Here is a 25,844-nt window from a genome sequence, read left to right as displayed (position 1 = left end):
CAGTAAATTATTTTTCTTCCTTTCTTTTCAACCAGGAAAGGACATTTGCGAAGAGGCGAAGAAGAACACAATTTTTGTGGCTTTGTGCTCTGGGTCCCCAGAGAGTCCCGTCAGCAGCGGCGGAGGCAAAACCCAATTTAAAGAGCAAATTCTTCCTGAACGCTTGACTTTTGTGGGCGTTCTCCTGGGGTTTTTCGGAGGGGGTGGGCGCCCCACATAGAGTCAACCTTGAAAAAGTGACTCAACTCCAAAGGCCCCGTTTTCTCACGGCGGCCCCCTGGGGGACTTCCCGCCAAGTATTTGGGGGAAAACTTCGGTTGATGTAAAAAAGGCACACTTTTATTCACTTTTCTGTTAAAAAGGTGTCTTTTTCAGAAGCCCAAGGGAGGGGGGGAAGAGAAAGGGCTTTCGTGTATTGGGAAGGGGGTGTGGAGTTTGGACAAGCGAGGTCACAGGTCATGCCGAAGGGACGCCCGAGCTCTGCCCTGCGCCTCCGTTGCCTCGCACAATTTCCGTGATAGAACATAGAACATACGGCTGTCCGGTCTCTTGTTGAAAGGCTCCAGTGATGGAGAACCCCACCACATCTGGAGGCCAGGACTTCCTTCCTTCCTTCCTTCCTTCCTTCCTTCCTTCCTTCCTTCCTTCCTTCTCCCCCTCCTTCCTTCCTTCTCCCCCTCCCTCCTTCCTTCTTCCTTCCTTCCTTCCTATCTTCCTTCCTTCCTTCTCCCCCATCCCTCCTTCTTCCTTCTTCCTTCTTCCTTCCTTCCTATCTTCCTTCCTTCCTGCCTTCTCCCCCTCCCTCCTTCCTTCTTCCTTCCTTCCTTCCTATCTTCCTTCCTTCTCCCCATCCCTCCTTCTTCCTTCCTATCTTCCTTCCTTCCTTCTCCCCCTCCCCTCCCTCCTTCTTCCTTCCTTCTTCCTTCCTTCTTTCTCCCCCTCCCTCCCTCTCCTTCCTTCCTTCCTTCCATCCTTCCTTCCTTCCGTCTTTCCTATCTTCCTTCCTTCCTTCTTCCTCTCCCTCCCTCTTTCCTTCCTTCTGTCCTTCCTTCCTTCTTTCCTATCTTCCTTCCTTCCTTCTGTGCTTCCTTCTTTCTTCCTTCCATCGTTCCTATCTTCCTTCCTTCCGTCCTTCCGTCCTTCTTTCCTATCTCCCTTCCTTCCTATTTCTTTCCTTCTTTCCATCCATCCAAATACTGGCATTTATAGATGATGTTCTAGACGACACCAAGATTGCCAATAACTTCCTTCGTCTTGTCCGCCTGGGCAGGGCAGCCTTGGAGACCTTTGACCTCAGGCGTGCCCAAAACGGGCTCCCTGAATTTCTTCCCCATCACCCCCCCCCCAAAAACCGGCATTTTCCTCCAGTGCCTCCCCGCGGCTGCGTTTCACCCCGACACCGATATAAAAATGAGCCACATTAAAATGTCATGATCACCCTGTACTAATTATGCACCTAATGAATAATTAGCCACGGCCACTTCTGACATGTTTGGGTTGCTCATTTGCATCTTTTTAATAAAAAAAAATTCCAAGGGAAAAAGCCTCCCTCCCTCAGCGGGAAAGGTCGAGGAGGAAGATGGAGAGAGATTCAAGCATCCTCAACTTCCCCCTTCCCCTCCCTTCCCTTCCCTTCTTTCCTTCTCCTCTTCCCCCTTCTCTTTTCTTTCCTCCTCCTCTTCCTCCTCTTCTTCCTCTTCCTCTCCTCCTCCTCTTTTCTTTCCTCCTCTTCTTCCTCCTCCTCTTCCTCCCTCCTCTTTTCCTTCCTCCTCCTCCTCCTCTTTTCTTTCGTCCTCCTCTTCCTCCTCCTCTTCCTTCTCTTCTTCCTCTTCTCCTCCTCCTCCTCTTCTTTTCTTTCCTCCTCCTCTTCTTCCTCCTCCTCTTCCTTCCTCCTCTTTTCCTTCCTCCTCCTCTTTTCTTTCCTCCTCCTCCTCCTCTTCCTCCTCTTCCTTCTTCCTTCCTCTCCTCCTCCTCCTTTTCATTCCTTCTCTTTCTCCTCCTCTTTTCTTTCCTCCTTCTCTTCTTCCTCCTCCTCCTTCTCTTCTTCCTCCTCCTCTTTTCCTTCCTCCTCCTTCGCCTTCTTCTCCTCCTTCTCTTCTTCCTTTTCTTTCCTCCTCCTTTCTTTCTTCCTCCTCTTCCCTTTCTTCCTCTTCTCCTCCTCCTCTTTTCTTTCCTCCTCTTCTTCCTCCTCTTCCTCTTTTCTTTTCTTTCCTTCTCCTTCTCCTCCTCCTCTTCCTCCTCCTGCTCTTCCTCCTCTTCTTTTCCTTCCTCCTCCTCTTCCTCCTCCTCCTCTTTTCTTTCCTCCTCCTTCTCTTCTTCCTCCTCCTCCTGTTCCTCCTCTTCCTTCCTTCTCCTTCTCCTCCTCCTCCTCTTTTCTTTCCTCCTCCTTCTCCTCCTTCTCTTCCTCCTCCTGCTCTTCCTCCTCATCTCATCTTCCTTGCAAAGCGGGGAGCAGCTTGCTTTGCAAGGACTAGAGGGGAGATTCTTCCAATATTTGAGGAGCTGCTGCCCCAAAGAAGACGGGGGTCCCCCTATTCTCCAAAGCACCTGAAGGCAGGAGAAGAAGTGATGGAAGGAAACTGACCAAGGAGAGAAGCAACCTACAAGTAAGGAGGAATTTCCTGACAGTGAGGACGATTAACCCGTGGAACTGCTTGCCACCAGAAGTTGTGAATGCTCCAACACTGGAAGTTTTTAAGGAGAGATGGGACAACCGTTGGTCTGAAAGTCCCTAGGGTTCTCTCCTGCTTGAGCAGGGGGTTGGACTAGAAGACCTCCAAGGCCCCTTCCCGCTCTGTTATTCTATACCTCCGGATCAATTAATCAATGCAACGGCTGCTTCCCTCCAGAAATGGCGAGGGCTCCAACCTTGGAGGCTTCCAGGAAGAGTTCGGACAACCATTTTGGTCAGGAATGGTAGAGGGCTTTTTTTTTTTCCTGCTAGAGCCGGGGGTTGGACTAGAAGACCTCCAAGGTCCCTTCCGACTCTCTTACTCTATTCTATAATACGGTGACCACAACTCGATGCCGTCTTCCAAGCGTGGTCTTACCAAGGCCCTTATAAAGCGGCATTATTGAACTTGTTTTTAAATTACTGGGTATTTTAAATTTGTTTCAGCCAAATTATTGAATTCATTTTATTCCATTTTAAATTTTTGTATTTATGTGTTTTTTTACTCGGTGGATGTTCACCGCCCCGAGTCCTTCAGGAGTAGGGCGGTATAGAAATCCAATAAAATAAATAAATAAATAAAATTATTAACCCTCCGCAAAAGACCCCGTGTTTCGTTCTTTAGCAGGTTACGGATCCGATTCGTGCGGTCGACGGGTTAGTTAGGATAGTCCCCGGGAGCCCCCCCTGAATCCACCCGGCTGATGGATTCTTGCACAATGAGATGTGAAAAGCAGACAGAGAAGCCCGATTAAAAATGAAAGAAGCATCTGGAAGGAACAGGCCAGAGTCGCAAAAGCACCGTGCCATCAAATCCTGTTTAGGAGTTTTGAATTGGCTGCATTGTCCAGCGTGAGGCTTGGATGCTTTGCTTCATGTGGGTCTGGTCAGCCCCTCCTGACGGGGGTCCCAGTTTGGCCCCCTGCAGCCCCCTTGAACCCAACCCCGTCCTTAGAAAAATGTCAGGCTGCCGGAGAGAGTAAGTACTGTGTTTCTCCGGAAATAAGACCTTCCCAGATAATAAGCCCTCTCCGAAAATAAATCCTCCCCCGAAAATAAGCCCTCCCCAAAAATATTTAAATGCATGCACAGCCAGTCCCCACTATTTCCTCTGGTTTGGGTTAGGGAGACAGAGCTGGAAATCTGGTAAGACGGCAAGAGGAGCCCCGTCTTGCTCCACGTGCCCCAAAATATCTGAGCCTGGATAGCTCAACAGACTAAAAGCACTGTTATTAACATTCAGCTGCCTGCAGGGTACTGTAAGTTCGAATCTCGCCAAGGCTCAAGGTCAGGGCCGGATTTAGATGAAAAGAGGCCCTAGGTTATTCCACTTATGAGGCCCTTTCACCTATAGTGAAAGTGTAATTTTAATTTTGCTAACAATTTGAATGTAGGCCCCTCTTGATCTTGAGGCCCTAGGCTGAAGCCTAGTTAGCCTATAGGAAAATCCGGCCCTGCTCAAGGTTGACTCAGCCTTCCATCCTTTCTAAGGTAGGTAAATTGAGGACCCAGTTTGTGGGGGCAATAAGCTGACTTTGTATAAATATACAAAAGTATGAAGGCTATTGCTTAACGCACTGTAAGCCGCCCTGAGTCTCTGGAGAAGGGCGGCATATAAATGTAATTAAAAAATAAAAAATAAGACCTCCCCGAAAATAAGGCCAAGCGCTTATTTCGGGGTTCAAAAAAAATATAAGACAGGGTCTTACTTTCGGGAAAAACACGGTAACAAAAGTAATAAAATCTTTTTGGATCCCGCCTTTATTATTTTCACAAGTCACTCAAGTTGGCGAGTGGACCTAATGCTCCTTCTTCGCTCTGTTTTGTCCACAATAACAACAATCCTGTGAGGTGGGTTGGGATGAGAGAGAGAGAGTGGTGGGGGGGGAACTGGCCCAAAAATCACCCAGCTGGCTTTGGTGGCTCAACTGCAGTGCCCATCAGAAGATGACAAATGAGCAAGAGTTGGTTGGATAATTAGCATCTTTGTTCTCCCACAACTGACCTCTTGAAGGACAGTGCAGAAGGAGGAGGAGAGGAAGGAGAAAGAGATGGAGAAGGAGAAGGGAAAGAAGGAGTAGGAGGAGAAGGAGAGGCGAGGAAAGAAGGAAAAGGAAGGGGAAGGGAAGGAAAGAGGGAGGGAGGAAAGGAAAGGAGGAAGAGAGAAGGGAAGGGAAGGAGAAAGGAAAGGGAAGAGGAAAGGAAAGGAAAGGAAGAGGGAAGGGAAGGAGAAAGAACAGATGAAAGGAAAGGGAAGGAAAGGAAAGGAAAGGAAAGGAGGAAGAGGGAAGGAAAGGAAGGGAAAGGAAAGGAAAGAGGGAGGGAAAGGAAAGAGGGAAGGAAAGGATGAGGGAAGGAGAAAGGAAAGGAAAGGAAAGGAAAGGAAAGGAAAGGAAAGGAAAGGAAAGGAAAGGAAAGGAAAGGAAAGGAAGCAGAGTCTTTGTTCTGGCAGAGATTCCCAATGTTGGGGCCAAGATCTCCATCCCCAAAGAACCAGCCAAGCCAAGCCAACCTCTGTCTGGTCCCTCAGTTTCCCCTCCGGGCGAGCGGAAACCTGCTCCTACCGTGTCCCTGCCTGGTCTCGGAGACATCCGGCCAGAAGCCAGCGATGGGATGGCAGTTAATGAACAAAACGCACATTTAATATTGAGGATAAAGGGAGGCATTAAAAAGGGCAGCAAAGGCTGGCATTATTGGCAGATTAAGCACCGAAACAAAAGAAGGAGGCAACAGCTGTTTCTCTCCTCTAATTTCCTCCGCCAGGAGCCCATCCACACTCTCTCTCTCTCACACACACTGAGGCTCCTTAATGAAAAATTTTCTTCTTCCTCTACAGCAACATTCAAAAATAAAGTTTCCCCCAGAGTTGAGATGCACCAGAATTCAGGAAGCCAAAAGATCTTTCTTTTTCGGAATCTTTCTTTTTAAATCACTTGTTTTTTTTGGAGGGGGGATGTCTCCTTGGAGGTCTTCTAGTCCAACCCCCTGCTCAAAGAGAGAGAGAGAGAGAGAGGGAAGGAGAGTAAGTTCTCTCCTTAAATCCGCCAGGATGGAAGTCCAGCTGGCAGTCGATTAATGTGGGCGGAAGGAAAAGAGAAGGAAGTTTTCTATGGAGTGAGCTGGAGGAGATGAGGAGGAGGAGAGGAAGTGGAAGAGGAGGAGGAAGAGAGGCAGAGAAGAATGGGGGAGGAGGAGATGAGGAGGAGGAAGGGAGAAGGACAGGATGAGAAGAAGGAGAGGAAGAGGAGGAGGAGGAAGAGAAAAGAATGGGAGGAGGAGGAGGAGAGGAAGAGAGGCAGAGGAAGAGAGGCGGAGAAGAATGGGGGAGCAGGAGAGGAGGAGGAAGGGAGAAGGACGGGATGGGAAGAGGGAGAGGAAGAGGAGGAAGAGAGGCAGAAAAGAATGGGAGGAGGAGGAGGAGGAGGAGGAGGAAAGGAAGAGAGGCAGAGGAAGAGAGGCAGAGAAGAATGGGGGAGGAGGAGATGAGGAGGAGGAAGGGAGAAGGACAGGATGAGAAGAAGGAGAGGAAGAGGAGGAGGAGGAGGAAGGGAGAAGGACGGGATGGGAAGAGGGAGAGGAGGAGATGAGGAAGAGAGGCAGAGAAGAATGGGGGAGGAGGGGAGAAGAGAGAAGAATGGGGGAGGAGGAGGAGAGGAGGAGGAAGGGAGAAGGACAGGATGAGAAAAAGGAGAGGAAGAGGAGGAAGAGGAGAAGGAGATGAGAAGGAGAGGAAGAGAGGCAGAGAAGAATGGGAGGAGGACAATATGGGAAGGAAGGAAGGAAGGAAGGAAGGAAGGAAGGAAGGAAGGAAGGAAGGAAGGAAGGAAGGAACGTTTTGCTTTAGTGAACAAAGTTGTGAGTATCTTTCTTGCCACAACTGTTAAGCGAATCACTGCAGTTGTTGAGTTACTAAGACGGTCGTTAAGTGAATCTGGTTCCCCCACGGACTTTGCTGATCAGAAGGTTGCAAAAGGGGATGGTGTGACCCTGGGGACACTGCAACCGTCATAAATACCAGTCAGTTTCCAAGCGTCTGATCACATGACAGCTGAGTCCAGTGCCTGACGCACGAATGCACAGAAGGCAGAGAGGAGAGGAGAGCAGGGGAAATCTAGGGGCCGGTCCTCGGGACGGAAGAGCCACGGCTGCTAGTGAAGCCCCACATTGGCTCTGGGGATCAAAGGCAGGGGGCGGACATGAATAGATGTGGCAGACAACTTATTCATCTTCCGGACGGACGGACTTGTTAGCCTGCGGTGAGAGAGAAACGTTTTGCCGGGGCTCCTAATAAAGGAATATTTTGAATTCACATCAGTCGGTTTGTCGTGTTTGGGGATCTGGGTCAGAACAATTTGCCAGTTTTATAGCCGAGTTCTAAAGTCTTGAAAAACGGGGTTTATAATAGAAACTCTGACACCGTCTAAAATATATATATATATAGAGAGAGAGAGAGAGAGAGAAGCTCTGTTGGGTGCGACAATAATGCAGCCTCAATTTATAAAGCGCTCGGGAATCCTCGGCTGTTTCAAAACTTACGGAGAATAAATCCCGTTCCTGGAGCGTAAAACCGGTGTGAACCACAATCGCAAAATTGCAAAAACCGGTCACGCAGGCCAGGCAATATCGCTTGACTGCATGACCAGTTTTTGCAATTTATACATTAACGATAACCATGCGGCCACGGCCAGAAAATCAGAATGCACTTCAACGGCAAACCATAGAATGAGAGAGTTAGAGGGGACCTTGGAGGTCTTCTAGTCCAACCCCCTGCTCAGGCAGGAGATCCTGCACCGTTCTCGACAAACGGCTGTCCAATCTCTTGTTTAAAACCCTCCAGCGTTGAAGCATTCACAATTTCTGGTGGCAAGCAGTTCCACGGGTTAATCCTTCTCCCTGTCAGAAAATTAGTTCCAGGTTCCTTAGTTCCCATCCGTCGCTTCTCGTCCTGCCTTCAGGGGCTTTGGAGAACAGGTGGAAACCCCTCACCCCCTCTCCATCCCTCTTCTTTTGGGGCAGCTCCTCAAATATTGCAAAACTGCTCTATTTTACATTTTAAATTAAGATTTTTATTACTATTATTATTTTTTCTTTAAAAACAAAAACGGGAAAAAAAAACACACCTTCCATTTTATAACCGTTCCGTGTCGGTACAATAGCCACAATTTATATTTCTCCACCCACTCACCCCCACATATTTCACATATTTATATTTTATTTTGCATGATAGATTTTCCAATATCTCAGGGGCTGCCCCAAAGAAGAGGGAGTCAAGCTATTCTCCAAAGCACCTGAAGGCAGGACAAGAAGCAACGGATGGAAACTGATCAAGGAGAGAAGCAACTTAGAACTAAGGAGAAACTTCCTGACAGTTAGAACAATTAATCCATGGAACTGCTTGCCACTAGAAGTTGCGAATGCTCCAACACTGGAAGTTTTTAAGAAGATGGTTGGATAACCCTTTGTCTGAAGTGGTGTAAGGTTAGGCAACCTGGAATTAAGGAGGAATTTCCTGACAGTGAGTACAATTAGACAGTGGAACTGCTTGCCACTAGAAGTTGCGAATGCTCCAACACTGGAAGTTTTTAAGAAGATGGTTGGATAACCCTTTGTCTGAAGTGGTGTAAGGTTAGGCAACCTGGAATTAAGGAGGAATTTCCTGACAGTGAGTACAATTAGACAGTGGAACTGCTTGCCACTAGAAGTTGCGAATGCTCCAACACTGGAAGTTTTTAAGAAGATGGTTGGATAACCATTTGTCCGAAGTGGTGTAGGGTTTCCTGCCTGGGCAGGGGGTTGGACTAGAAGACCTCCAAGGTCCCTTCCAACTCTGTTCTTCTATTTCTATTTCTATAGTTTAGATTGCCGGAGAGAAGGCAACCTTTTGCCCAGGATGCCAGCCCAGCCTTCAAACGGAGAAAAACCCCAGGATGCCTGCCTTATTTTTCTGTAGCTACCTCGCTGGCGATCTACCGGCGTTTCCCAAATCCTATCAAGAGTGTCGGGAGCCTTTGCAAAGACTCCAGGGAGCAAAGAGGGGTCTTTTTTTAAAAAAAATCCTTCTATGGGGATGGGGGCAGAGAACCGAGACCCTGCTTGCATGCCAGAGAAGCTTGGCCATCCCATAATTTCCCTGTGCCACAATTGCTTTTCCGCTTTGTTTTCTCCGGGAACTGCACACACAGCCTGTTTACACCTGCAGAATGTTAAATCGGGGAGGGGGGGGGGCCTTCCCCAGCCTCTTTTCTCCCCCCCCTCTTTCCCTTGAAGATTGCAGAGAAAAAAAAATTAAGATTTTCCCGTTTCTCGGATAAAGACGGAGGGTCAAGAGAAGCGGGAGGGAAGGAAAGACCAAGGGTGGGTGGGTGGGCAGGGGGCATCTTGAATTGGGACAAAGGGACATTTGATGGACAGGCCCTAGAGAACAGGCTGCCCTGGGCAGGAGGTTGGACTGGATGACCTCCGAGGTCCCTTCCAGCATTACAATTCTACAGGTAGTTCTTCTTCTTCTCCTCCTGCTCCTCCTCCTCCCCTCTTCTCCTCTTCTTCTTCTCCTCCTCCTCCTCCCCTCTTCTCCTCTTCTCCTCCTCCTCCTCCTCCTCCTCCTCCTCCTTTTCTTCTTCTTTTTCTCCTCCTCCTCTCCTCCTCCATCTTCCTTCTCTCCTTCTCCTCCTCCTCCTCCTCCTTTCCACAAACCCCTCTACCTTCCAGTAACTGATGGTGTTCCCTAGTTGGGTAATTAAATGTCTGCAAGAAAATATCCAAGCTCAAGAGTGCACCAAGGACCCCACGGTTCTCCTCCTCCTCCTCCTCCTCCTCCTCCTCCTCCTCCTCCTCCTCCTCCTCATCATCATCATCATCATCACCACCACCCCCCCAAAAAAAACCCACAATCCCTTCTGGCACTGATGATGTCTTCTAGTTGGGCCCATTCGCACTCCGAGGTCCTTCTCACAGTTTACTTCTGTTGAGCCAAGTTTGACTTAAACCCTACCCGTACATTTGGGGTTTCTTTTTTTTCCCTTGCCTAAGTGTGAAACCTGATGGCAGGTTTCGAGGTTGTCTCAAATAAATTGCATTTCAAACAAAGCCTTTGAAGAAAAATTCCCATTTATTAAGCACGACATTCTACCTCCCGACTTCATCGTAGCCAACACTGACTTCCTGACCCAAAACCCTCCCTTTCCGTTCCCCACTCCCCTGCCCTCATTGGCCATCTTCCAAGTCACTCTACCCCTAATCTACTGCTCCAGCTCAAAGGAATTTCCCCCTTCCCATCCCATCTCCTCGGAAACATTATCTCCAGGAAAAATAAGTAGGTGAAAAGTCAAACGTCCCTTTCCAGATGCCTCCGCCTCTCCTTCTTATGTCAGCACTAGAGTAAATGCAGCTTGAAGTGCTGACACCTGATTTGTTTAGAGACCCCCTCCCCTCAATCCGATGTTTTCCTGAGGAACGAAAATGCCCTTGGGGTTGGCCTCGGCCCTTCAGCTCTTCCTTGTGGAATTTTCCCTGGTGCAATTTGGGTTGTGCGTTGAAATCAAAACTGCACAACAGGCGTAGCCGCACCAAGGAAGTGAGGCTGGCGATGCCGCCTGTGTACAATGCAGATTTTTCTTGCCATTATCCTGTGTGTGTGTGTGTGTGTGTGTGTGTGTGTGTGTGTATTTGTGTGTTGCAGGGGAGAGAACTAAAGGGAATATTAAATTAAAAGAAAAGAAAAGAAACTTCGATCAAGTGTTGTGAAGGACATTTTTCCTTTGAAACCTTACCCTTGCCGCTGAATTGTTCCGGGCCTTTTGAAAACACAACGGCGTCGCCACTGCCCTGAAGATCAAAAGAAGGCTGATCACAGCCCGGTGGGCCAAGGGGACTTTGAGGGCATCTAGACCAGCCCCCTGCTCAGTGCAGGAATCAACATTAAAGCAAAAATGCGGCGGCCAAGGTGGCATCGACGGAAGGACAGTACCGAGGTCACGAGAAGCGTTAATGCCGCTTTATATGGAATTTTAAGACCGTGCTTGGAGTGGTTGGAGGCCACTGACTCGTATTTACGACCGTCGCAGTTTCCCGGTGGTCTTACGTGATTATCCCTTCGACCAGCAAATTCAAGGGGGCGGCGGGGAGAGCCAGATTCGCTGAACAACCGTGGGACTAATTAGAGGATTCCGCTTAACGACGGTGGCAAGCAAGGTCATTGAAAGGGGATGAAGCTCCCTTAAAACCACTGTCACGCTTAGCGAGGGAACTTTCCCGGTCGTAAGACGAGGACTTCCCAAGGCGTTTCCCCCTGCGCCAAAGTTGCCCTGGAGTTCCCCGATCTGAAACCGCCCCCCTCCCACCCCTCCAAAGAGGCTGAGAAAAACAAAGGGGTAGGGTTGGACTAGATGACCTCGCGGGCCCCTTCCAGCCCCAAAGATCCAGGGCTATATTTTAAGCTGAGGGGGGAGCCGTGGCATTTATTTTTATTTTTATTTTTTGGCTTCATTTGAGACTTTTCTCCCAATCCACCACCCCGAGGGTACTAAATTTAGAAAGGCAGGTAAGTTGTGAAAATAAGATTTAAATCGATTTTTTTTTTTAATTGGGCAATTTTAAGTGGCATGGATTTCAAACTCCCAGAAGTCCCCGGCCGGGGGGGCTTCTGGGAATTGAAGTCCTCGCCTCTTCCAGTGAGAAGCCCTGATTTATAGAGGCTATTTTTCTTGTGGCTTAGAGAATAAGGTCCGCTGGCCGCCTCATGTGGTCGCAAAGCCGAGGAATGGACGCAAATGCCTCTTGAATGCGTCGCTGGGCTGTGGTGGATTATGGAAATGATTCGGTGCAGCGCCTGGTGAATTCCGGTGCTGTCGTTTCCGAATCGCTGACTCTTTAAATTTGCCGTTATAATAGCACGCCGGCGCTCGGAGGCTCCAAAATAAACATTTTCCATCAAGAAAAGATGAAAAAGGGCTCAGCTCCTTTAAAATATGTATATATGTTTGTGCGTGTGTGTATCATCATCATCATCATCATCATCATCATCATCATCATCTTTTAACAACCTCATAATCCCTTGCGGGGTGGAGTCTGGGCAACTGAATGGAGCTAGCAGAATGTTTTACTGGCCGGATGCCCTTCTCGTTGCCAGTGTGGAGTTTTGTTCGGCAGATATATTCTCATATATACATATATATATATATATATATATGAATGTAAATGCAGAGAGATGCACAACAGATCGGGAATATGACAGATAAAAGAACGAATCTAACTCATCATAAAATCTGGCATGTTCTAATACAGGCGGTCCTGGACTTAGGATACTCCAGTTAGTGACCGGAGTTAGAGTTATAACGGCCCTGAAAAAAAGTGACTTAGGACTACGGATGGTGTCTATGACCTCAAATCTCCACACCTGGCCACGTTCTCGCGTTCGATCACTTGGTGGTCATCTCCTTTCTGGTCCTGTTCCTCAAATCTTCACCCATCCCCAAGTCCCACCAACCCTTACTACCAGGATCAGAAGACGCAGGCCTCGGTGGAGGAAAATCTGCATAGTCAACAATAAATCCTTGCAATGTTCCCCGTGGCAGCAAAAATATGTAAGTCACTACTCGGCGTAGTAGAGCCAGAGAAGCAAGTTCTACAAAACAGCTGATTTTTTTTTTTTTTTAGAAACGAAAATCCAAATGCAGCATTTTTATATTTTTTGGCGGGGGGAAGGATGCAACTCCTCCCAAGCCTTTTTTCCCCAAGCATGAACAAATTAAAACACCCAAAAACACAACTCAACAACGAAATCACCTCAGCCAGAGAACGAGGCCTGTCCCCAGCCCGGTTCGAACCCGACAGCCATAACAACAGAAGCAAGATCGAACGTCGAAAGGAAATTGAAAACTTTTGAAACGAGGGCGGAGAAACGAGGCGAAGAACCGGCAAGGGAAAAACAAAACACAAGAGATATTTTTGGGGAACCGCAGCAGCTCCACCCTGCCCACCTGACAAAAGGGGGAACCTGGCACCTGTCTTACCTGAAGCAGCCAATAGCACCTTCGGTGGAACGTGGGGATGATGGACGAATGGACGTAACAGCCGTACAGACACTAAAGAGAAGGAGAAAGCAGAGGAGGGGATCAGCGCGTGAGGACGAGTCAAACATCGGAGAAAAAAAAACATCTGTCCATCAAGAGCTTGGAGGACTCTTTCCCCGACTGTCAAATCATACCAGGAGTTTGCTCATCAAACCTTTCCTTCTGCTAAAGTTGAAAGCTGGTTAGTCAGAAAAAAAACAAACAAGACTTGGTTAGTCAGAAAACCGCTTGTAGATGCCGCCTGATTTTGGGGTACCACAAAGTAACAAGCAAAGTGATGGAGTGTGTGACACTGCACCCCACGTGTGGCTGGAAGGCAAAAACCCCACAAAACGTGCGTCTCAATTGTTTTGGCCGCGCCGTGCGGGGGAATTCACTGGAGAAAGCCAATTCTAGAACATAGAGTGGGAAGGGGCCTCGGAGGTCTTCTAGTCCAGCCCCCCGCTCGAGCAGGAGGCCCTAAACCATTTCAATCAATCAATCAATCAATCAATCAATCAATCAATCAATCAATCAAAATAGAGTTGGAAGGGACCTTGGAGGTCTTCTAGTCCAACCCCCTGCCATCCTTCATGCCACCAGGGAGTGTATTCCCTTTAACCAGAGAAAAGAGAATAGTTTTTCATTTCCTATCATCCACGATGCCCGTCAGCGCATGGACTGGGCCTCCCCTGAGAACGGAACACGGATCCCACTTTTTCTGCGTTTTTGAAAACCTGCAAAGATGCCCCCTCTCTCTCTCTCTCTCTCTCTCCCTCCCTCCCTCCCTCCCTCCCTCCCTCTCTCTCTTCTCCAGGGAGCTGCTGATTAATTTTGGTCCTGAGTTTAAATCACATTTTACAAGGAAGGAAGGAAAGAAAGAAAGGAGGGAGGGAGGGAGGAACAGAAGGGAAGATGGAAAGAAGAAAAAGGAAAGGAGGGAGGGGGGAGGAAGCAAGGGAGGGAGGGAGAGAGAGAGAGAGAAAGAAAGAAACAGAAGGGAAGATGGAAAGAAGAAAAAGGAAGAGGGAGGGGAGGAAGGGGGGGAGAAAGAAAGAAAGGAGGGAGGGAGGGAGGAACAGAAGGGAAGATGGAAAGAAGAAAAAGGAAAGGAGGGAGGGGGGAGGAAGCAAGGGAGGGAGGGAGAGAGAGAGAGGGAAAGAAAGAAACAGAAGGGAAGATGGAAAGAAGAAAAAGGAAGAGGGAGGGGAGGAAGGGGGGGAGAAAGAAAGAAAGAAAAAGAAGGAAAGAAAGAGAAAGGAAGGAAAGGAAGGAAGGAGGAAAGAAAAGGAAGGGAAAGAAAAGGAAGATGGAAAGAAGAAAAAGAAAAGGAGGGAGGGAGGAAGGAAGGAAGGAAGGAAGAGAAAGAAAGAGGGTGGGAAGGATAAATGGAAGAAAAAAAAAGAGAGAGAAAGTAGGTAGAAAGAGAGAAGGAAGGAGTCAGAAAGAGAGAAAGGAGGAGGTGGAAGGAAGACAGGAAGGAAGGAAGGAGAGAGGGAGGAGGAGTCCAACCTCCACTGGAGAGCTTCCATCCTTCAAAACACTTTTCAGATTTATGCAGCCATTCTGGCCAATTCTCCAAGGTCAAACTATTATGGGATGGGACCGTGAGTGTCCATGAAACCATCCAGTTTTAAACAGGCACCAAAACAACTGGTTCGAGAGGGGGGGGGAGAGAGAGAGGCTATCTCAAGGCTTGAAAAACCAGAATTGGGATGGTTTGTGGGTAACAACGCAGCCCGCCCGCCCCCACCGCTCCCAAGTCTGAAAACCTAGTTAGTATTGGGGGAGCCGCCGATTAAAACCCAGTTTGTCTCCTAAGGGCGAAGAGTGACTCAACTCTAAAATTAATTTCAGCTAAGAGGATTTTGGGGTCTGAGTCAGCCTCCAGCATGAGGAAGGGAGAGCCAGCCATGAAGTCTTGGGCTGAGGTGGTTTCCCCCCCCCACCCCCAAAATTAGCCAAAGTCAAGGAGACGGTACTCAGGCAGGAGACCCTATACAATTCCAGACAAATGGCTGTCTCTTGAAAACCCCCAGCGATGAAGCGGCCACGACTTCTGGTGGCCAGCTGTTCCACTGGTTAATTGTCCTCACGGCCAGGAAATTTCTCCTTAATTCCAGGTTGCTTCTCTCCTTGATGAGTTTCCATCCGTAACTCATCAAGGAAGGAAGGAAGCAAGAGAAGGCAGGAAAAAAGGAAGGAAGGGAAGAGAGACAGAAAGAAAGAACGGAAGAAGGGAAGGAATGAAAGGAGGGCAGAAAGGAAGGGAGGGAGGAGAGAGAAATAGAAACAGAAAGAAAGAGAGGAAAAAAGGAAGGAAAAAGGAAGGAAGGAGAGAAGGGAGGGAGGGAGGGAGGAAGGACAGAAGGAGAAATAGAAACAGAAACAGAAAAAAAGAGAGGAAAAAAGAAAGGGAGGGAGGGAGGAAGGAAGGAGAAATAGAAACAGAAACAGAAAGAGGAAAAAAGAAAGGAAGGAAAGAAGGAAGGAAGAAGGAAGGGAGGAAGGAGAGAGAGAGAAAGAAAGAGAAGGAAGGAAGGAAGGGAAGGAGGGAGGGAGGGAGGAAGGACGGAAGGAGAAATAGAAACAGAAACAGAAAGAAAGAGAGGAAAAAAGAAAGGAAGGAAAGAAGGAAGGAAGAAGGAAAGGAGGAAGGAGAGAGAGAGAGAAAGAAAGAAAGAGAAGGAAGGAAGGAAGAGACGGAGGGAGGGAGGGAGGAAGATTTAGTCCTCCGCTTGTAAGTGGAGGTCTACAGCTTTGCAATAGGGCAAAATTCAGCTGATCTGGTCGTGTCTCCCCTCTGGTCTACCTGGCAGGGCTGACGCGCAGTACCCTCAGCTGGGAGGCGTCACACCCACTGCCCCCCTGCTGCGTTGTTTGCACCCACCACTCCTTCCTGGTTTTCTGCACATTATGAAGGGAGTCCCTTTAAAAGGCGCCCAGAAGGGAGAGGAGAGAGAGGGGGGGGGGGGGCTTCATTAGGTTGCCTGTTGTTTTTTTTAATTGAAAAGGTTCTCCCTCCCCCTAGACACCCCCCCCCACACACACACACACACCCCGAGCCCACAACGCACAACAGGAAGCCCTGGTGTATCTGTGGCTATGTTAATGCGAGGCTGGGCCGGGCGCCAAGGCATTAAGTGAAATCGAATTCCGAAAAAACAGCTTTAATCAGCAGTTTTTTATGGATGGAATTGCTCTCCTCTTCCAAGGTTAATTCTGAGCATGCAGAATTAATGGCCTGGACCGAGACGGGGTGGGGTCTCTCCCACCCACCCACCCACCCATGCTCTTCCTTTCCCTGGACAACAAAAATGCCCCAGGACGGAGAAGGAGGGTTGGGCCCCCGTAGAACCTAAGAGTTGGAAGGAAGGGACCTCGGAGGTCTTCTAGTCCAACCCCCCCAGGGTTAAGCAAGGTGCTCACTCTGTTTGGCGAGCCCCAGAGGTTGGCGTGCTAAGGGAGACATTTCCTCAGGGAGCTTTGCCCCGTTTTACGACCTTTCTGGGCCTGGCCACCGTTGTTAAGTGAATCATTGCGGTGGTTAAAAGTTAGTCACACAGGGCAGGGAAGGGAATCCGGATTCCCCCAAGGACGTCGCTTGTCAAGAGGTCACAAAAGGGGTTGCGTGACCCCTTCCTTCCTTCCTTCTCTCTCTCTTTCTTTTTCCTTCCTTTTTCTCTCCTTCTCTCCTTTTCCTTCCTTTCTTCCTTTTTCTCTCTTTTTCCTTCCTTCCTTTTTCTCTCCTTCTCTTTTTCCTTCCTTCCTTCCTTTTTCTCTCCTTCCTTCCTTCCTTTCTCTTTCTCTCTCTTTTCCTTCCTTTCTTCCTTTTTCTCTCCTTCTCTCTTTCTTTTTCCTTCCTTCCTTTTTCCCTCTTCCTCTCTTTCTTTTTCCTTCCTTCCTTTTTCTCTCCTTCTCTCCTTTTCCTTCCTTCCTTTTTCTCTCTTCCTCTTTTTCCTTCCTTCCTTTTTCTCTCCTTCTACTCTCTTTTCCCTTTCTTCCTTTTTCTCTCTTCCTCTCTTTCTTTTTCCTTCCTTTCTTCCTTTTTCTCTCCTTCTCTTTCTTTATCCTTCGTTCCTTTTTCTCTCCTTCTCTCCTTTTCCTTCCTTCCTTCCTTTTTCTCTCCTTCTACTCTTTTCCCTTCCTTCCTTTTTCTCTCCTTCTACTCTCTTTTCCCTTTCTTCCTTTTTCTCTCTTCCTCTCTTTCTTTTTCCTTCCTTCCTTCTTTCCTTTTTCTCTCCTCTTTTACCTTCCTTACTTTTTCTCTCATTCTCTCTTTTTCCTTCCTTCCTTCCTTTTTCTCTCATTCTCTCTTTTTCCTTCCTTCTTCTCTCCTTCTCTCTTTCTCTCTTTTACCTTCCTTCCTCCTTTTTCTCTCTTCCTCTCTTTCTTTTTCCTTCCTTCCTCCCTCCCTCCCTCCCTTCCTCTCCCTCTCCCTCCCTCTCTCTCTCTCTCTTCCTCTTCTATAAAATTACAGACCAGCTGGCCAGACGGAGGGAAGGTCACCCTTGGCTAAAATCAGGGAGACCTTGCAGATTGCAAAGAACTGTTGTGTGGCCTGCACCGAAAATCCTTTGCCAGGTGATCTGTTCTGGGATCCATTCCTGAGAGCCTTGGGGGGACTTTTCCAAGCTCCCCCCACCCGCTTCCCCCCCCCAAACTCCTCCTGAAGACCAGGAGAGGTGGACGGGCCACGTGACCCCGTCCCTGTGGGTGGCAGGGCCTGCCATCGGCCACTAGATGGCAGCAGAGGACCGCTTTTTAATTCTGCCCCCCCCTTTAATCTAAAGGAAAAAATAAATAAATTTAAATGACCAGTTTTTCAGTTCCCACCAGCAAGATTGCCTGAATTTGCAGATATTCATTTCAAAAATCATTTTATATATACATAGACTCACATATATACATATAATTTTTTAAAATGTGAATAAATGTGTGTATATGTATTTGTGTATGTATACATATATGTACCTATACATATATAAACACACACATACGCACAAATATATACACATATATACTGTACATACACAGGTAGTCCTCGTCTTACAACCACAACTGAGCCCCAAAGGTCCGTTGCTAAGCGAGACATGGGTTAAGTGAGTTTTGCCCCATTTTATGACCTTGCACTTAACCGTCGTTAAGTGAATCCCCGACCTTGTTGAATGATTAATGCAGTTGTTAAGTGAATCTGGCTTCCCCCGCAGACTTTGCTCGTCGGAAGGGTCACCAAAAGGAGGGGGTGTCACGTGACCCCCCGCAGCTGCTTAGCGACGGAAACGTTGAGCTCGGTTTCAGTCGTAAATCGAGGACTCCCTGCAATCCGCATTTCCTGGAAAAAGGGGCGGGAAGGAGGACCCTTGAAAAGAGGAGGGGTGTGTGCGGTAGAGACGATTTGGAAAAGAACGCAGCCTCCCCCTCCCCCTTTAATGAAACTACTTTGGGGGAATGTGAAAAATAAAATAAAATTCAGACATTGCAGTTGGACAAGCTAAAAAAGAAATCTACAACTCCCGGCTGGATTACGCCGGCGAGAGAGGGAAATATATATTTAAATAAAATCTATTTTTCCTTCCCTTCAAAACCCGTCTAGATTTCTCCCCCTTCCATATGCAATTCCCCAATTCCCCTAATAGGAAGTTAAATCAATCTGAAGAGAGAACAAATCACTTAAAAAACTCCGGTCTGAAAAGTTTAGATATGAGGCAGGGGGATAAATTACATGGGCCCCCACGTAATCACTTGGAGCAGGTGACCTTCTGAGGGGGGCTTGGGAAGAGGAGGAGGAGGAGGAGAAGAGGAAGAGGAAGAGGAAGAAGGAGGAGGAGGAGGAGGAGGAGGAGGAGGAGGAGGAGGAGAGGAAGAAGAATAGGAAGAAGAAGAAGAAGAAGAAGAAGAAGAAGAAGAAGAAGAAGAAGAAGAAGAAGAAGAAGAGAGATGGATAGATAGATAGATGATGGATGGACGGACAGATAGATTATAGATGGATGGATAGATAGATATTTTATTTATTTATTTATTTATTTATTTATTTATTTATTTATTTATTTATTCAATTTATATACCGCCCATTCTCCTATTGGACTCAGGGCGGTGCACAGCCAAGGATAAAAACATACCAATATGAGAGAGAGAGAGAGAGATGAGAGAGAGAGAGAGGGAGGGAGAGAAAGAGAGAGGGAGGGGGAGAGAGAGGGAGGGAGATGATAGCTACATGACAGACCGAGGGAGCGACTGATGGAAGAGCTTCCCTCCAGAAGTTCTGGATGCTCCATCACCGGAGTTTTTTTTTTTAAAAAAGAGATTGGGCAGCCGTTCGTCCAGACTTGTTGAGGGTCTCCTTCCTGCGCAGGAGGTCAGACTAGAAGCCCTCCAAGGCCCCTTCCCGCTTTCTTATCCTGACCATCCCAAGGAGACCTCTGGTTTTTTTTTGGGTGGGGGGGAGCTCCAAAGAAAAACTCTCGTGCAAAACCGAAGCGTCCGATCGGCAAAGACAATTCTGGCCTTTGAAAGGAACCATTTGCAATCCTTCTTTGCGAGAACGGGCTCAGTGCCAGGGCGGTTCTGCCAAGATCTGCCAGCCGGAGGAGACACCCACCCGTCCCTCTCCGGAGCGCTTAATCCCAGGAGAATATTCTTCTAAAACCGAAAAGAGTGGGGGGGGGGGTTAGGTCGGTGGGACTGTCAAAGTCATTAAAAACAAACAAAAAAACAGAAGGTCAAAGCACAAGCAAAATCTTGCCAGGGCAAGAGGGATACAATAAACGCCTCCCAATAAACTCCAGCCATTTGCCTGCGGCCAAAAATCAATCAATCAATCAATTAATCAATCAATCATAATAGAACTGGGAGGGACCTTGGAGGTCTTCTCTTCCAACCCCTTGTTTGAAGAGAAGACCCTATGGCTCTCCGGTCTTCTCAAAGACCTTCTATCATTTCAGACAAGCGGTTGTCCAATCTCTTCTTCAAAAACCTCCAGTGATGGACCACCCACAACATCTGGTGGCAAGAGGTTCCACGGACTGACTGTTCTCACGGTCAAGGAATTCTCTCCTTAGTTCTAGGTCGGATGATATCTTCTTGAGGTTGGGACCTCTTGAGGCCAACCAGATTTTCGCCTGAGTGGAGATAATAAAGGGAGTCAGGCCAGACCCCTCCACCTCCCACCCAGGAAGGATTTCTCAGTCCTGGTGTTGGAGAATTGCCATCTTTTTCTGGCAGCCACCGCGCAAGCGGTCCCTGGGTCCCGAGCCGAGCCAAGCACGGACGTCAGTCGCTCTGTTCACCTGGCAAAAATGGAGTTGGATGTTTATTCACTGAACTTCTGCAAACACCACAGAGAGAGCGGAGTGGCCAGGAAAAAAGGAAATGGAAAGCAGGAGAAAACGGGGCAGAAAGAGAGATGCGCAGGCAGACGCCAAGAAACTGTCTCAAATAATAACGCAGTAAGAATGATTTATTAAATTTATATGCCGCCCAACTCCTGGATATCCAGCCTTCCATCTGCTCCTCTGTCTCTCCATCCATCCATCCATCCATCTAGTACATCTCTCCATCCCTCCCTACAGCCATCTCTATCCATCTCTCCATCTCTCTCTCTCTTTTTCCATCTACCTCTCCATCCATCTCTTCATTTATCTCTCCGTCTCCATCTCTCACATTCTCCATGGAATTAAGGAAGAATTTCCTGATAGTGAGAACAATTAATCAGTGGAAGGGATGGCCACCAGAAGTTGTGGGGGCTCCATCACTGGAGGGTTTCAAGAAGAGGTTGGACAGCCATTTGTCCTGCTCGAGCAGAGGGTTGGACTAGAAGACCTCCGAGGTCCCTTCTACACCTAGGATTCTAAGATAGATACAGTCGATAGATGATGTATGTATGTATGTATGTATGTATGTATGTATGTATGTATGTATGTATAGATAGATAGATATGAAAGACAGAGCGAGATGGATGGATAGATAGATAGATAGATAGATAGATAGATATAGATGAGAGATAGATGTGAGAGATAGATAGATTAATTGATTTGAGAGAGAGAGAGGTGGATAGATAGGTAGATAGATAGATAGATAGATAGATAGATAGATAGATAGATAGATAGATAGATAGATGATGGATGGATAGATAGATAGATAGAGACGATACATAGATATGAGAGATAGATTAATTGATTTGAGAGAGTGATTGATAGATAGATAGATAGATAGATAGATAGATAGATAGATAGATAGATATAGATAATGATGATGGATAGATAGATAGATAGATAGTAGTTATATATGAGAGAGAGAGAGAGAGATGGATAGATAGACAGACAGACAGACAGATAGATTTGAGAGAGAGAGAGGTGGATAGATAGGTAGATAGATAGATAGATAGATAGATAGATAGATAGATAGATAGATAGATGATGGATAGATAGATAGATAGATAGAGATGATACATAGATATGAGAGATAGATTAATTGATTTGAGAGTGATAGATAGATAGATAGATAGATAGATAGATAGATAGATATAGATAATGATGATGGATAGATAGATAGATAGATAGATAGATAGATAGATAGATAGTAGTTATATATGAGAGAGAGAGATGGATAGATAGACAGACAGACAGACAGACAGACAGATTTGAGAGAGAGAGGTGGATAGATAGATAGATAGATAGATAGATAGATAGATAGATATAGATACATAAATAGATGATGGATATATATGACAGATAGATAGGTAGATAGATATGAGAGAGAGAGAGAGAGAGAGAGAGAGAGAGATGGATAGATGGAGGGAGGGAGGGAGGGAACTCTTTGCCTTTGGACATTATGCTCAGCGGGTTGGACTAGAAGACCTCCAAGGTCCCTTTGAACTCGTCTATTCTGTGTCCCTGGCGCATTTCTTGACGAGGCCCGGAAGACTAAGGGCTGCGCTTTAAAACATGTCATGGTTGTGTGGGCTGCACGAAGTACACAACATTTCTTGGCTGCATTGGTTTTTTTTGTGTGTGTAAAAGAAATTCAGCCCCTTTAAAATATGAGCAGTCAGGCTCCCCGGGCTGCTGTATTGGATTTTGCAAGTTGGACGTGAAAAGCTTCAGGCACGGGTGGCTAATTTTGGTCTCCCTGCTTTCCGCAAAGGCTTCCCGGGGCTTCCAGAGAGAAATTGGGGGGGGGGGAGAGGGGGGCGAATCTGTTATTGGCCGAGCGACAAAAGGCGGCAAAAGGTTTTGGGTCGAGTCCAACTTGTGCCTTTTGGACTAAGCCAGGCAGCCGGTCGGCGTTAAAACTGGGGGGAATTGCTCGGTCTCTTTCGAGATCCTTCAGCGGCTCAAATCTGACGATTTCCTGGCGTCGGCCTCTGAAATTTACTCCGTCCTTCTCATGCGGGCAGCTTGTCAAGGCAGGAAATACAGATTAGATACAGAATAACAAAGTTGGAAGGGGCCCCCGGAGGTCATCTAGACCAACCCGCTGGAGAACCCTCACGCAAACGGCTGCCCGGCTTCTTCTTGAAGGCCTCCAAGTGTTGGAGCACCCATGACTTCTGAAGGCAAGCCGTCCCCCACCGATTAATAGATTAGCCGAGATAGAAGGGACCTCCGAGGTCATCTAGTCCAACCCCCTGCTCAAGCAGGAAACCCCATTTCAGACAAATGGGTGTCCAATCTTTTCTTAAAAACCTCCTGTGATGGAGAACCCACAACTTCTGGAGGCAAGCCCTTCCTTCCTTCCTTCCTTCCTTCCTTCCTTCCTTCCTTCCTTCCTTCCTTCCTTCCTTCCTTTCTTTCTTGTTTTTAAATTTTGTAAATTTATATGTGTTTTAATATGGCTGTACACCGCCCTGAGTCCTTCGGGAGAAGGACAGTATAGAAATCTAATCTAATCTAATCTAATCTAATCTAATCTAATCTAATCTAATCTAATCTAATCTAATCTAATCTTTCTTTCCTTCCTTCCTTCCTTCCTTCCTTCCTTCCTTCCTTCCTTCCTTCCTTCCTTCCTTCCCTCCCTCCCTCCCTCCCTCCCTCCCTCATGTATTTCAGCTATCTATCTGAGAATCATAGACTCATACATTGGGTGGGACCTTGGAGGTCTTCTACTCCAGCTCAAGCAGGAAACCCCATTTTGGACAAATGGCTGATCCAATCTCTTCTTAAAAGCCTCCCGTGATGGAGCACCCACGACTTCTGGTGGCAAGTCGTTCCACTGATTAATTGATCTGGGATTACAGAATTACAGAGTGGGAAGGGACCTTAGAGGTCGTCTAGTCCAACCCCTTGCTCAAGCAGGAAGCCTTATACCATTTCAGACAAATGGCTGTCCAATCTCTTCTTAAAAGCCTCCCGTGATGGAGCACCCACGACTTCTGGTGGCCAGTAGTTCCACTGATTAATTGTTCTCTCACTGTCCGGGAAATTTCCTCCTGGGCTTCTAATTCTTCGTCGAGGAATATGAAGGGAAAGCCATCATCCAAAGATGACCAGGAACACCCCCCCACCCCCCCCAAAAAAAACCACAACAGCATTCGGAAAAGGGATCTTGTCATTTTTTTTTTTTTAAACGAAGAGGGTTCCCTCTTCTTTTCCTGGCCGAAATTAGCAAAATAACTTCTCACCTCCAGAGCAATGGGGGGGGTGTGGGGGGGAGAGAAGGAGATGCATCAGCTCCAATGTTTCAGCGGCCTCCGTTTCCCCCCCCCCCCCCAACTAAAAATGTCAAGTTTTGTGAGTGGCTATCGTGGAGCAGATGGTGAGCCCTGCAGGATTTTCAGGCTCAAACGACCCGACACGCGTTCCAAAATCTATTTAAATACCAGATTACCCTGATTTCTGTCCGTGCAGCTGGCTCCATTAATCAAAATTCGGTGGGGGAAAAAAGCATCCCAAGGCCCGCATCTGTTGCACAAGGGGGTTCCAGGGAAGCCAGGATGGGTGGGTGGGGGGGGTGGGGTCTCTGCTCCTGCATGAGTTGGGGAGGGGGTGGGGGGCATCCAGGGATGAGAGACCCCCTGAGCTCAGCCATCAGCTTTCCTTTCCTCCCCCTGACTTCCTGGTCTCCTTGCAAATCCTTCCCTTGCTCCTGGGCTTCTGCCGGATCAAAGGTTCGAGGAGTAGGGGCAGCAGATCCCAGAGGAGGCACCCCCCTCCCCTCGATTCCATCTGGGTGGGCTGTGGGGAAAGGGGAGTGGGGGGTGTTGTCTCTGTTTGTTTTCAGTTCAGAGGGAGAGGGAGGGAGGGAAGAAGTCGCTTGAGGGGTCGTCTGGGGCTCTCCGAGTTTGGTGGGTTTTCTTGCAGGCGTTTCGTGACCCAACTAGGTAACATCGTCAGTGCTAGAAGGCGGAGGGTTTTGCAGGGAGGAGGAGGAGGAGGGAGACGGTGGGGTCCTTGGTGCTCTCTGAGCTTGGTGGTTTTCTTGCAGACGTTTCATGACCCAATTAGGGAACAACATCAGTGGTAGTAGAGTTTGCAGAGAGGAGGAGGAGGAGGAGGAGGAGGAGGAGGAGGAGGAGGAGGAGGAGGAAGACTGTGGGGTCCTTGAATTCTCATCCCATCTTTTTTTGCAAGATTCCTAATCCAGATGGGGGGGGGAGGGAAATATGGGGGGAGGGAGAGGGAGGGGAGACGGATGGAGGAGAGAACCGAATCTCCTCCACTCTCTTGGGCAAGGATCCATCAGATATTTTTGGGGGGGTTGCTGTTTTGGGGCCACCTCCTTCCTCCTCCTCCTCCTCCTCCTCCTCCTCTCAGTTGCCCCCCCCCCGCCCCAAAAAAGGAAAAAAGAATTGAGAGCAAATTTTTTTTTTAAAAATACCCCTGTCTCTTCTGAGCTGGTTGTCTCCTGGTTGGGGGGTAGAGATAAATTCTAATTAAAAAGGGAAATAATCATTAAAAGATGAATCCACGCTGAACAGTGCAATTAATCAAGCACTTTGTTAATACATATTCATATTTGTTGCTGTTTTGGCTCGGGAATTGGAGTGGGGGGGCAGGAAGGCATAGAGAGAGAAAGAGAGGGAGGGAGGGAGGGAGGGAGGGAGGGAAAGAGTTAGGGGGAGACAAAAGCAGGGACCCTCCGTCTTCAGGGCAGCCCCATGGCTGGGTTATCCGTGGGGATTGGAATAGCCGAAAGGAGGGGGACTAAATCATAAGCTTATCAAAGAGAGATCCAATCGAAACGGAAGAAGAAATTTCTTGACACTGAGAACAATTCATCAATGGAACTGGAGGCTTTGAAGAAGAGATTGGACAACCGTTTGTCTGAAAATGGTATAGGGTCTCCTGTTTGAGCGGGGTTGGGGTTGGGGGTTGGACTGGATGACCTCTGAGGTCCCCTTCCAACTCTTGTTATTCTATAATTCCGTATCAATTCATCAGTGGAATGGCTTGTCTCCAGAAGCTATGGGTGCTCCATCGCTGGAGGTCTTCAAGAAGAGATTGGAGCATCTTTTGTCTGAAATGGTTTAGGTCTCCTGCTTGAGGACGGGGTTAGACTAGAAGACCTCCGAGGTCCCTTGCTTCTAAGATAGATAAGATACATGACAATCAGAAGGATGGATGGATGGATGATGGATGTGTGGGTATGTGGATGGATGGAGGATGGATGGATGGATGATGGATGGATGCATGGATGATGGATGATGGAAGGATGGATGGATGATGGATGGATGATGGATGGATGGATGACGAGTGTGTGTGTGGGTGTGTGGATGGATGGATAATGGAGGATGGATGGATGATGAGTATGTGGGTGTGTGGATGGATGGAGGATGGAGGATGGATGGATGGATGGATGAATGATGGATGGATGGATGGATGATGGATGGGTGGATGGAGGATGGATGGATGGATGGATGATGAGTGTGTGGGTGTGTGGATGGATGGAGGATGGATGGATGGATGATGGATGGATAGATGGATAGATGGATGGATGATGAGTGTGTGGGTATGTGGATGGATGGATGATGGATGGATGGATAGATGGATAGATGATGAGTGTGTGGGTGTGTGGATGGATGGAGGATGGAGGATGGATGGGTGGATGGAGGATGGATGGATGGATGGATGGATGGATGGATGATGAGTGTGTGGATGGATGGAGGATGGAGGATGGATGGATGG

General features: G+C 47.8%; 1 protein-coding gene across 4 annotated transcripts in view; it reads right to left on the bottom strand.

Annotated features, from left to right (window-relative positions):
- The window catches only part of CAMTA1 (calmodulin binding transcription activator 1), a 348,998-nt gene that overhangs the window by 68,382 nt on the left and 254,772 nt on the right, over positions 1–25,844 (bottom strand). For all 4 annotated transcript variants that reach the window (XM_087879234.1, XM_087879233.1, XM_087879232.1 and 1 more), the window contains exon 5: positions 12,682–12,753. In XM_087879234.1, coding sequence (XP_087735360.1) covers positions 12,682–12,753 — 72 coding nt within the window. The remainder of the gene's footprint in view (positions 1–12,681; positions 12,754–25,844) is intronic.

Source organism: Pantherophis guttatus, chromosome 15, assembly GCF_059756535.1.
Source record: "Pantherophis guttatus breed Tessera chromosome 15, ASM5975653v1, whole genome shotgun sequence".
Classification (NCBI taxonomy): Eukaryota; Metazoa; Chordata; class Lepidosauria; order Squamata; family Colubridae; genus Pantherophis; species Pantherophis guttatus.
The sequence above is the reverse complement of the archived record's forward strand: the minus strand, read 5'-3'. Positions and strand labels throughout refer to the sequence as shown.